A 13,549-nucleotide genomic window follows, 5' to 3' on the forward strand; every position below is an offset into this window, starting at 1 on the left:
AGTATACAGAGAGTAGAAGTCTTGAGTTTGGATGTGTAGAAGAACAAAGGACAGAAGTCGGAATCCAAGGGCAGATCAACGCATTGCACAAAAGCAGTAGAAGAGGTGACTTCAAGGAGACTGAGCAAGAACAGCCACTAAAAAAACCAAGAAAATCCAGAGAGGGATTATCATGGGAGCCAGGGAGAGACTCAAGAGAAAGGTGGGTCCAAACCATCAAATGCTGCCAGAATAAAAGAGAAAGAAAAAGTTCATTAGAGATCTTGGCAAAAACAGCTTCATTGTTCAGTTGGGCTAGGAGACCAATTCCAGTGGGTTGGGAATGAGTGGGAATTAAAGAAATAAACATAGTTTGGAAGACTCTCTGTCAACAATCTTAACATTCAGGCTTTAAAAAACTGATTTCACATTAAATAAAGTTATCTTCAAATTTTTAATTTTTTATTCTGTCTTAACATTTTGTAAAAGTTTTAGAATTTACAGTTGCAGAATTGTGAATTCTCTCTCTCACCCCCCCCCCCACCCCCCCATTCCTCTCTCCCTTTCCCTGGCTCCCTCTGTACCAGTTTGGAATTTACTTCCACTTGGTGTGTTTCCTGTCCTACAATGGTGTCCTGAGGCTATCATGGAGAATCGTGCATACCCAGTCCTAAATCTAGCTGATGTCTAAGTCAGGGGTGGGCAAACTTTTTGACTCGAGGGCCACAATGGGTTCTTAAACTGGACCGGAGGGCCGGAACAAAAGCATGGATGGAGTGTTTGTGTGAACTAATATAAATTCAAAGTAAACATCATTACATAAAAGGGTATGGTCTTTTTTTTTTTTTTTAGTTTTATTCATTTCAAACGGGCGGATCCGGCCCGCGGGCCGTAGTTTGCCCATGGCTGGCTAGGTTCATGTCCTGATTTTGAGACTGTCTCTATCTCCTCTCTCCCTAGGCCCTGAGGTGTTACTCTAAGCCAGTGATGGCGAACCTTTTGAGCTCGGCATGTCAGCATTTTGAAAAACCCTAACTTAACTCTGGTGCCGTGTCACATATAGAAATTTTTTGATATTTGCAACTATAGTAAAACAAAGACATATTTTTGATATTTATTTTCTATATTTAAATGCCATTTAACAAAGAAAAATCAACCAAAAAATGAGTTCGCGTGTCACCTCTGACACACATGTCATAGGTTCGCCATCACTGCCTAAGCCATGGTTTGATAACTTTTAATCTTTAGCCCTTTCACAAGTGGGGGAGCCCCCACCTACCATTGTCATCAAGAAGTAGCTCTCCTCACATGAGTGGAGCATTGTTTACCCCCTTGCCTTGGGCAGGAGGTAAACTACTTCCTGCCTCCGGTGGAGGCATTCATCAGACCCATAGCTTCGTCATGCTCGATTCATTTCTTATTCAGAGATGATTACCACATTGTCGAGCCTAATTGTGCTTTTTTGGTTTCCTGTCTCCTTTTGCCTATCATTGCTCTATGTTCGCAACAGAGTGGAGTGTGAAAATGGGAACTCACAGGACCATTACTGAATGGAAGCCAGTCATTTCGTTTATAAGGTTCCATCTTGCAATCATAATCCCTGCCCATAGCAGCCTCACTGTGCCTCCAAGATATCTGTTCATTTCCTTTCCTGGTACCTTCAACTTTTTTCTATTCTGCAGAAATGTCAGTCACTTTAGTAACTTCATACTTTCGAATATTTTATTCCTTTCCCCTATTTCCCTATTTTGTATCTGGTTAATGCTTAGTCATCCTGTTAGACCCAGGCCAGATGCCACCTCCACCAGGAAGCTTTCTTGGACTTTAGAAGGCAATTAGCTCTTATATTAATCTTATAATCATTCAATGTTGTTTATTATAATAATTGACATATTATCTCCCAACGATTTTCATAGTAGGTACCATTTTTATCTTTCTTTTCACAAATGAGGAACTCCATCTTGGTGTGGTTAAGTAACTTCCCCTCCAATCACACATAACTAGCAGCAGAGCCAAGAATGGGCCTGAGCCAGTCGGACTCCTGGCCCTATTGCGTAACTCTGTGTTACTCTGCTTCTGATGTCTGTACCCCCACAGTGCTTTGCTGATGTCTCCAAAATGGATATTATAATTTATTTGTTTTTATATCTGTGTGGCACATACATAGTAGTAACATTATCCACCCAATGGTCCAACCCAGAACCTGTGTATGATCTCAGATAGTCCCTTTCCCCTATCTCTCACATTTACTCAATCCTGTTGCATCTTAAAGTTTACCAAATCTCTTTACAACTCTGTAGTTAATGACGATAACTGTTTATATTCAATGACTGATCAAGACTTCAAGAGAGAATTGATGGTCTGGAACTTGTCATTACTTCCAAATCTAGCACCTAACCCAATGCCTGACACATGGGGGTCACTCAGTGAATATTTCCCAAAGGATTAACTGTGTCTCACATCCATTTTTACTTTATGTGATGCCTTAATAGTGGTGCCTGCATGGGTGGAGATTTAACAAATATCTGAAAAGCCATCTACTGCTTGATCATTCAGAGCTGAGACATGCCTTCACTCATAAATAATGTCAGTAGAGTTAAGCAACATAAAAGTTGGTCCAACAGCTTTCTCACCCCCAAAGCAGCACATACTAGAGAAAAACTCCTGGGTTTGACTGACACTAACTTTGAACCCACCTGGAGAGTCGAACCTTGGTATTTCCTTGAAGGTGAAATGGACTTGTACTGAACAAATCTCTACTTCGATCTAAAATATGATTTCCTCAAAAACCACAGCAGCTTTCTCCAGCATCCTGTTTTAACCATATCCTCCAACTACTAAGAATCTGGAACCCAAAAATAGAAATGCATGGGCTGGAGAAGGGGGACTGGGAGGAGGGACAGGAGCCTTTGCAGGGAGCTAACAGGCCCCTACCCAGACGGCTGCCATGCACGTCTCACTTGAAGTCCTACTTCATATTTAACAGCACGTATGCTAACTGGCCTCCTGACTGTGTGCCGTGTGGCTGGCTTATCAGAGCAGCATTGGCTCAGGCGGTTCCACATGGACTTTTGTTGATGTAGCCTCAAAAAACAGGCTGCCACAATTTCAGCTGCTTTTAGTTGATTAAACGAAGTGAACATATATATATTCCTCACTTCATCTCTGAATGTCATTACATCCCTGAGACACACGCACAGGCATGGAGATGGAGCAAGGGGCAGAGCAGGTGCCCATGGTGGCTAGAATCCTACCTGGCCTGTTCACGGCCCACGGGACACATAAAGACCATAAAGACCGGGCAATGAGTAATGTTCTGTGAGCAATGAAGCAGGACTTTCTTGTGAGGCAAACACGACAAGTACCAGTTTGCTGTTAGAGTGATCATGCCAGAGGTGACAGGCCAGGCACCAGCAGGTAACCCAACCACAGGGCTAGAAGGACAAGTCCACTGGCAGTCAGAGAGCTGGCCCCCCTGAGCGTGAAAACCCAGCAAAGTCACCACGATTGACACGCAGGGCCTTTTGTTTCAGGAAAACGTTTTCACTTGACATTTTCTTTTCAGGCGATATTTAATGAAGGAATTGTATTGAAAAGAATTCTTGAGCAAACACTGTCATAAAGTTTTGATGTAAGATCATCCTGACATTTCTTCCCCACGAGAGCCATCGTGAAAGTGAGAAATCTCAGGCGCTTGAGGGGAAAGAATGATGTACAACAGTAAAGGAGATGATGTGCCACAGCCCCTTGGAGCCTGTCATCTTTAACTAAGGCTGTTTGCCTTTCTTAGCTGAGATACTGTTGCTAAAATCGGAGACCAGAGAACTTTCTTAATGAAGCTTTGAAGATTCATATATGCTGGTTGTTATTTATTTCCCTTTATTTGTTTGTCTCTTTGTTTATCTACGTAATGAATCATAAAAGAAAACTAGCAATACTGAATTAGTGTATAATGCTTTGTTATCACCACAGTGTGATGTACAGAAAGCCTTAGAAATATCAAGAACTGCGCAAATGGATTTTTAGAGATGTTTAGAGACTGTGCCAAATCTAATCATGTTGAAGTTTTCCCAACAAGCTATGATGTTTCTAAAGGTGATTCAGTTAATTCTTTTTTCAGGCCACAATTTGGTAAATTATGGTTTTGTTTATTCAACTACCAAAATTAGCAATTACTGCCAAATTACTGTGTCAAGGGTTAGAGACTCAACGCCAAGCAAGCTCCCAAATCAACACAGAAGACAGAAGCAGACAGGGATAATAAGGTCTGCACAGAAGGGCTAGGATGTAGCTCATTGTAGCATTTACCCAGAACTGGGGAGCCAGGAAAGGCACCCCATGAGTTGATAAAAACAAAGATCTGAAAGATAAAGACCTGTGCATAGAGGGTCTAAGATAGCATGCAGGTACGACCCAGTAGACATCAACCACAGAGTATGTGTGTGTGTGTGTGTGTGTGTGTGTGTGTGTGTGTGTGTGTGTGTGTGGCGGGGGGTGGGGGTGGGGGGTGGGTAACCGGGTTCAGAGTAGCAAAGTTGCATCATGAAGGGTCCTTGTAAATTATGTTCGAAAGTATAAAGTTTACCCAAAAGCCATGGAACAGATGTCTGCAGGTGAGTGGCATGATCAGGTTTGCAGTTAGGAAAATTCACTCTGGCTGTTGTATGGCAAGGGAATTAGAGGGGGGGGGGCAGGTGTAGAAGCAAAGAAACCGATAGGCAGAGGGAAGGACAGGTTTGTGTCTATGAAGGTGGAGAAATATTTAGGAGGTAAAACCAACAGAACTTGGTGAGTTAATATCTTTGATTCTATGTGAAGTTTTAGCTTTGAAAATTCTGCTGTTTCCCTTCAGAGGACAGAAAAGAATACTATCAAATAGCAAACTCAGCTTACCAAAAAAAGGACAATGGTATTCTACCACACACATAATGAAATTTCAAATGCTCCGCATCTAGTGTCTTGAGCAACTTTATTAACACCATGTACCATGCCAACCTCCATGATAACTCTCAGGTCAGAATCAACAAAATTGCCTTAAAAGTATTGCCCTTCCCCCACCAGTGATAAGCTCCTCATCTTCATACCCCAGCACCAAGCAACACTCCACACAACTAAACTAATAAATGTTAGTTTAGTGGAAATGAAGTGAAATCCAAGATGTGATTAGGTCAAATGTGTCAAGCCTACCGAAACTACCTAGCATAAAAATAGGTCTCCTGTGCTACATTTTATTTGGGGAACAAATGACAGCAGAAAATGGAACTAATTTTCTGAATGGAAAGATAAAGTAGGGTAATCACTGAAAAGCAGCTGGAAGAAATGCTTAAGAGAGACGTTAAGCAGTACCGCCCAGACACATCGGCGGGAAGACCAAAATAACAGGTAAATATACACACGGGAGAGCTGAGCTGATTGAATCTAGGAGTAGAGGTTGGCTCATGAAATGAGAATGACCCAGAAATAGCCAGAGTTCCCACCAATAAAAACAGAATCCACTGGTGCCCAGCAGGTTACATATTACCGTGGTAACAGCTCTAGATTGAGAATAATATGGATGATACGTTAGTCCTTAGGTAATCACATCTGCAGTCTTTGTTCCCATACCCAGCATTATGCTTTTTTTTTTTAAAGACATAGATATTTCAACTTGTTTTAAGTCACAATTCAATCTCCCCTCCTACCTAGTACGGTGGCTGAAACCTGATAGTCAGGAGGGGTCATCAGTGAACATTAAAAGAATGTCTCAATGGATAATTGAGTGAATAAATTCATTAATTTGAAGTGCTTAGGTGTTCTCTTTTCTTAATTTCTATTTCTTCTTCAAGAAGAAGAAGCAATGGAAAAGGAGAAGCAATGTGAGCATGCAACACTACATTGCCTTTCTCAAGGATCCAACAGTCCTAATTCTCCCTTTTCATATTTTCCCGTATAACACATACACATGTGCTTATAATCATATGGATTTTTTCTTTTTAAAAATATCTGTATTATTTAAAGTATGACATAGGTCCCCTTTATTCCCCCATTGACCTCTTCTAGCCTGGCCCTATCCCCCACCCCAGGCCTTCCCCACCTATCGTCTGTGTCCATGGGCTATAGATTTTTGCTTTTTAAACATTTTTATAAACTTTGGGCACTCTGAACTTCAGTCTTCCTGGCTGTATTTTTACAGATATGTGATATCTATTTGCTTTTGCCCTTGACCGTAAGAGCCTCCTTTAACATCCCGTGCATATGTTTTTATGTCTAATTTTAGCAGAAGCCTCCCATTGCGTCCACATTTATCCTCTGAGCTGTTCTTTTCTATCTTCACTGAGATTATTCACATTTCTCTTATCAAACAACACCCACCCATTTGTATCCCATGGATCATACTTCCTTTTCTGCAAGTTTTAGATGGTTCGTTTCCTAGGGTACAGAACTGACTATAATTCATGTTTTCATCTTTTAGTTTTTGGCAGTCCTGTTTCTCCCAAAGTTTCCACCATTTTTTATCACTAGCAAGCTATTTTTCTTCATTTAAAATTAGCATCAGAATTAAAGTTGCCTTCTCTATTTCTGGCATATGAAATTGTTAAAGTAAGCAGATCGTTTATCTTCTGCCCTGCTTTTCAGTAAGGTGTTCCTTCCAGGAGCTGTCTGATTCAATTTCCCCACCACTATTACCACAACCTTCCTTGACATCCACTCTCTAATTTGCAGCAGGAAACCATTGTCCATGTTCCCTATTCGGCAGGAAGTCTATCCTGCCTTCTCTCAACACCCTACTTCTGATTCTGCTTTTGGCTCTGCTCCAAAACCTCGAACCTACGGATCGCTCATGAGGTCATAGATTTGCTAGAAGTTGCACACATGCAACCAACCCCACACCACCCTGAATCCCCTTCTATGAGAAACACTGTGCTGCTTATACCAGCGTCTCAATTTTCCCTGCCTACGTTTTCTCATCTATTAGAAATAATACACTTGCTCAGTTGACTTACCTAATTTAGGTAAATTTATGGCTATGAACTTATTTTTAAAGAAACCTACAATTTCAGTGTAATAATTAACAGAATTTGTTCCTATAGAGGTTGCCCTGGTACCATAGTTAACTTAAACCAGAAACAATTCGTGTACAGTACATTAAAATCCTGGTTATGTGTCGGAAATAGGTAGGAGTTTTAACCAAATGCTTGGTGATCATAAGAAAACCTTGAAACCCAACAAAGGATCATTCAATTCCATTGTGGCTAATGATGTGGAGGATAATAAATACCTAGCCAACCTCAAAATCCATTTGTCTAGATTTTTATTCATTCACCAAACTAATGACTAATATCTAAAACCCAGGGCGTTCCAAAGGGTACTTACGAGAAGATTGCCATCTGAAGCCATGTATGATTCCAAATTGGCAGAAACAAAAGCTAGAAGAGAAGAGAGATTTCAGATAAATGGGGGTTGAAATGCCCATAAAAACGTGGGGGCAGGGGTGGTAGGCATTTCTATTTCAATTGACAAATTTCACAATAAAAGCAACTCATTAAATGGCCTTTTAAGCACAACTTAATAAACCAACTGTTTAAAAGTGAGTTTATAAAATAAGTCAGAATTTCATCTGCACATTTGTCAGTACTCTTTCAAGTCTTGTATTATTTGTGTACTTATTATTGTATTATTTATAAACATATATCTTTGAAAAGTAAAAAAAAATGTTTTCCTCTTCATGATGAACAACACAATGTAAGATGTGGAACTATTGGATCCACTACTGTTATTCTGGTGATATTAACTAAACAATTTCGAAAATACAACTCCTCCCCTGCCTCTGAAGTCCCAGCTTTCATATGGAGATGAGCCACTTTTGATGTATTACACTTTGTAGTGGATTACCTGAAGAACAAGACATTCTGTGGTTTCAAGAAAAGCAGGTGAAAACAAAAAGAAAAAAGATGTCTTATTTTCAGATTTTGACAAGCAAGAAACCTGTTAAACATCCACAAGCCACTGAAACTTCCCCCAAAGCAGAAAGCTTTTCAGGTTCTTCCTAGTGGCACCACAAATACGGATCCACAGTCCCTGTGATTTGATTTCTTACACAAGTGGTTCCCAACTTTTGAAGAATGAATACCCCTTTTTTAATGTCAAAAATGCCATATTCATATTGCATAAACCTGGATAAAACATTTATTTGTAAAATTCCAAAGAGAAAACTCATAGGAGGAGATGAAAGAAAAAGAAATAAATTATCTTTAATCCTTCCTCTAAGCATTGGGATTTGTTGACATTACACAGCTTTGGTCATTGATATGAAGCTTCTGTTGGATCTTAGTAATATTTCTCTTGTACATATTGTATCTTTTTGCCTCCTAACTACCTCTTAAGTATGTCCACTCTGTCTATATCCATTGCTACCACCCTCGTCCAAGGCACCAGCACCTCCCGCTTGGGCCACTCCATGAACATCCTGAGTCCCAGCTTTCTCTTTTGCCCAGAATGATGTTTTCTCAGTGCACATGACTATTCATTTCTGTCTTTAAATCTCTACAATGGCCATTGAGTCTTGAGATAAAGAACAAAACCAGGAAAATCTCCTACAAGGAAGGCTTTGTCCTACCTGGCTTCTGTCTCCTCTCCAGCCCCATCTTGGATCATTTCCATGTCTTTCTTTCCATTTCCCTGACTTACTGGCTTTTTAAAAAAAATTCCTTAAACCTGTTTTTACCAATCTCAGAACCTTTGTGCATGCTCTCCTTCAATAGCCCTCTCCCAAGAAGGCTGATACCATCTGCACGTTCAGCCCTCAGGCCAAATGTCATTTAGTCAAGAAAGTGTTCCCTGATTATGGGCATCGCTCCCTTTCAGATGCGATCTTAGCACCTTATCTTTATTCATAGACGTTCTCATAATTGTATTCAATTATTAATTTTGCAATTGATTGTTTAACCTCTGACTCCCCGCCACAGTATAACTTTTTTTAAAAAAGTAATAGAACATACCAAATCTTTGTGATGTTTTTATCACATAGGTTATATTTAAAAAGAAATCTAAACTTTATTACTATCAAGATTTATAACATGCCAGAAATTACATCTCTCCCAATTATTTAAACATATGACAAAAACTCTAAATGACAATTAAAGTATAAATGGGCACATAGAGTTTCCAAATTATTTTATGGCTTCACAACCAAAAATAATATTTTAAAACTGCTGTACACACAGACCTGTCAAACAGATTTCACTCTGCCACTTGTTAAATATGGAAACTTATGAAAATTACTTAATTTCTCTGAACAGCAGCTGCCTCATCTGTTAAACAGAAATAATAATAACCAAGTCCTAGGATTTTTTTGTGAGAATTAAATGAAATATCATATGGGAAACATGTAGGGCACAATGCAAGCTCCGTATGTGGTAGCAATTACCTTCAATGGGAGCAATTACTTAGTAATAGCTTTGTTATAGAAAACTGTTTTTCCTAATGGAATTAGCACACAACTAAAGGGTTTGAGCTAGTGTGATAACAAGTTTCATCAAACAAAATAGCTCCCGCACTTCAAGGTTGATTTAACTCCCTAACTACTCCCCCAGAAACATTTCTGATGCCTTGTTTAAGAATTTAAGAGAATAGCTTTCTCTGTCCTATTCGAGACAGCTACCTCTGTAAAGGACAATTTAACATACCACAACATGAGACTTCGCCAAAACAACGAGGTCATTAATTTTTTTAAAAGTCGTGCTATAAAATGAAATGGATTCTGATAAACTCTGTAACTGAAAAAATGGAAAACCCATTTCATCATCAAGGGAATTATAGCCCTGGCTGGTATGGATCAGTGGTTAGAGTGTCAGCCTGCACACCAAAGGGTCTCAGGTTTGATTTCCCCTCAAGGGCAAGCACCTGGGTTGCATTTTCAATCCCAGGCCCCAGTCTGGGCACGTGCAGGAGGCAACCAATAGATGTGTCTCTTTTACATTCATGCTTCTCTCTCTCTCTCCTCTTCCCCCCTCCTTCCCACTCTTGTTAAAAAGCAAAGGAAAAAAAATATCCTCGAGTAAGAATTAACAAAAATTAAAATTTTAGTTTAAAAAAATGAATTATGAAGTTAATTTCAAAAAACAAGAAAGATTTTCTTTCATATATAATAGTTGTTATGGACTAAATATTTGTGTCTCCTCCTCACCCCCCAAAAATTCATATGTTGAAGTCAAATCCCCAATGCGATAGTATTTGGAGGTTGGGCTTTGGGGAGGGAATCAGGTCATGAGGGTGGAGCCCTCCTGAATGGGATTAGTGCCCTCAGGAGAAGAGGGCAGAGGCTAGCACAGTCTCTTCTCCAGGTGAAGACACACTGAGCCGACAGCAGTCTGCAACCCAGGAGAAGGCTCTCACCAGAACTGACTGCACTGGCACCAGGATGTCGTACTTCTAGCCTCCAGACGGCAAGAAATAAATCTATCGTTGAGCAGTCACTGTTTATGGTATTTTATTATCGCATCCCAAACTGACTATGTGAAGAAGCATTCCATTCTGTTTTAGGCACAAACAAAATGCAAGTTTATTCCTGTCAGCTAAGTCAGAGAAATGGACTCTGGCCCTATATAATTTTAAAACAAGAAAATAAACCAAGACTATCGATACGCAACAAATGCTCTATTGATAAAGAAGGTGGTTGCTAGATTAGTAATGTTTGAGAACTAAAAAAAAATTCACTAAAGGGAGTTATGGGGTCAACTGATCCAAAAGTAGCTGCCTTGATTGTTCCCCAATAGACATTATCATTTCGAAAGTGATGCAGGAAAATGAGCATGATGGCTAACATTTTCATGGTTTTTTAAAAGAAGATAATTTATTGTAAAATAGATCATTTTTCCCACTTAAATAAACTGTGGGCTAGTTTTATTCTCTCTTTTTACAGAGCTTTAATAGAAAAGAACAGAACTCTGAACTAAAATGTTAAAAAAAACCACAGAGTAATTCATAACATATTTGTCCTTTAAAAGTATAATGCTAGCATTTCCCAAGACTTTGTTTTGTTTTGTTTTTGTTAATCCTCACCCAAGGATATTTTTTTCCATTGCTTTTCAGACAGAGTGGAAAGGAGGTAGGGAGCAGGAGAGAGACAGAAGAGAGAGAGAGAGAGAGAGAGAGAGAGAGAGAGAGAGAGAGAGAGAGAGAAACATTGATGTGAGAAAGACACATCAGTTGGTTGCCTCCCACATGTACCCCGACTGGGCTGGGGGTGGAACCTGCAACCCAGGTATGTGCCCTTGATCTGGAATTAAATCCACAACCCTTTCGTGAACAGGCTGACATTCTAATCATTGAGCAACACTGGCCAGGGCTGATACAATATTCTTAGAGCACCAAATGGATTTATAGAAAGTGCACGAACACAGGCAAACAATGTGAATTATTCTTAATCCAGAAACTAGAGCTAAAGAGGAAACAGAAAGCGTTGCTTGTTCTTGAGGCTGAAGTCTCAGTCATCAAAAAGCTTGTAATATATGTGGCAACAAGGTGCACGCTAACTAGCAATGAGAACCATCGGTAAGCAGGCATGGGCTGGGACATGGTAGTCCATCAAAGCAATGCCCTGGGAAGCAGGAGAGAAGATTCGTCTTTGCTCATCTGGATAAGCAAAGGACGTGAAATAATCCATTAGCTTTGCCAATTAGCAGGAGCTTTCTCTTGTCAAGGCAGAACAGGAGAGATGAAAGCAAAATGCAAGGCGACCTCCCAGTGAGCATGGGCAGTGATGTATGGGGTGGGGGGAGTCTGGGGTTGTTGCTTTATCCAGGAAGTTTATGAAAGTAAAAAAAAAAGTGGCTCTATTTAAATTATTTAAAAATGTAAGCCCCATTGTCACTCTGATTCCACATGCTTTAAAATACTGTCATTCTTTTAAATTTATTTTCTCTCTTTGTTAACTTTCCACTTGTTTTGCTGCATTGCTTTGCTGCTGTCTCTCCACTTTGAGGATGAACTGACAGATGGCTTTATGAGCCACAGTTTTTTTAAAAATTGAATTTATTGGGGTGACATTGGTTAATAAAATTATATAGGTTTCAGGTGTACAATTCTATAACACATCTTCTGTATATTGTGTGTTCAGCACCCCAAGTCCTCCCATCACCACTTATCGGCCCTTTACTGTCTTCTACCTCTCCCTACCCCTCTTTCCCTCTGGTAATCACCACACTGTTATCTGGGTCTAGTTTTTTTTTTCTTTGCTTAATCCCTTCACCTTTTTCACCCAGTCACCAACTTCCCTCCCCTCTGACAGCTGTCAGTCTGTTTTCTGTATCTGAGTCTGTTTCTATTTTGCTTGTCAGTTTATTTTGTTCATTAGATTCCACATATAAGTGAAATAATATGGTACTTGTCTTCTTCTGACTGGCTTGTTTCACTTAGCATATGCTCTCCAGGTCCAACCCATAGCCTTTTTTCAACAGAAACGATGATGGTTACAATTATTTTTAGCACCACTAAATACTGTGATGCGCCATCTGAGGAGATTGGCAGGCTTCTTCCTTACATTTTTTTCGTGCATTCCCACATAAGCTGTCAGTCCTGACAATTAAGGCTTAGACATAAAACTCCACGAGTCAAAGGGGGACAAGCCTTCTTTCAGCCAATGTCAATCTCTGCTCAGAAAGGAGCTTTTTACCGTAGTAACAAGTCAGTGGCAAGTGCAAGAGATCTCGAACAATCTGCTTCTTTTTCCTGGGACAACCTGCACCAAATAACAAGTAGCTGTTGGCCAGGCACCTCGGGGAGGCATGAAGCTCCCTGCCTGTCTGGACTGGAGGGGTCCCCTGCCCTTCTGCTGCCATCCCAAACCCAAAACTTCAGAGATTATGGTCTGTGCCCACAGCATGCCCTTACACTGGGGCAAGCGGAGCCCTGCTGATCTGCTCTGAGGCCACAGCGGGTGCCACCCATGTGTGCCCTGTGCCCATTGCTCCCAACTGAGGCACTTCTCACCAGAGTGTGGAGTCGACCGGCTGTCTGAAGAGCACTGGGCCTCAGCTCTATGGGATTGATCCTGTTCTCTTTTTAAAATATATTTATTTTTTAATTAAATGTATTGGGTGTCATTGGTTAATAAGATACATGATCTGCATATTGCTTTCTGTTCTCATGATTGTCAGTCATGAGATGCCAACCCCCTGATTGCCCTCCAGAATCAGTCTAACACTCTCACTTCTGAGTATTCAAATTATTTATATACCAGTAGGCAGGGGCCAAGCAAAACATACTTGCACATGCCCCAAACACACACACACACACACACACACACACACACACACACACACCCCTTAGCAGCAACCTTGGGCATCAGTGCAAGGTGCCTGCCTCCTCACCTAGGCCAGTGACAGAAATCCCAGGGACTGCAGAAAGGAGCCTGTCACTCTAAGGCAGTGATGGCGAACCTGTGACACCCGTGTCAGAGGTGACACGTGAACTCATTTTTTTGGTTGATTTTTCTTTGTTAAATGGCATTTAAATATATAAAATAAATATCAAAAATATAAATCTTTGTTTTACTATATTTTGCAAATATCAAAAAATTTCTATATGTGAC

At 40.3% G+C, this 13,549-nt stretch overlaps 1 protein-coding gene across 1 annotated transcript in view; it reads right to left on the bottom strand.

Annotated features, from left to right (window-relative positions):
- The window catches only part of IPCEF1 (interaction protein for cytohesin exchange factors 1), a 71,480-nt gene extending 64,099 nt beyond the window's left edge, over positions 1-7,381 (bottom strand). The window contains exon 1 of the mRNA XM_023758182.1: positions 7,333-7,381. Within this exon, the coding sequence (XP_023613950.1) occupies positions 7,333-7,356 (24 nt within the window). The 5' untranslated portion in view covers positions 7,357-7,381. The remainder of the gene's footprint in view (positions 1-7,332) is intronic.
- Positions 7,382-13,549: the final 6,168 nt, after the last annotated feature.

This window comes from Myotis lucifugus, unplaced genomic scaffold (genome assembly GCF_000147115.1).
Source record: "Myotis lucifugus unplaced genomic scaffold, Myoluc2.0 scaffold_125, whole genome shotgun sequence".
In the NCBI taxonomy this organism is placed as follows: Eukaryota; Metazoa; Chordata; class Mammalia; order Chiroptera; family Vespertilionidae; genus Myotis; species Myotis lucifugus.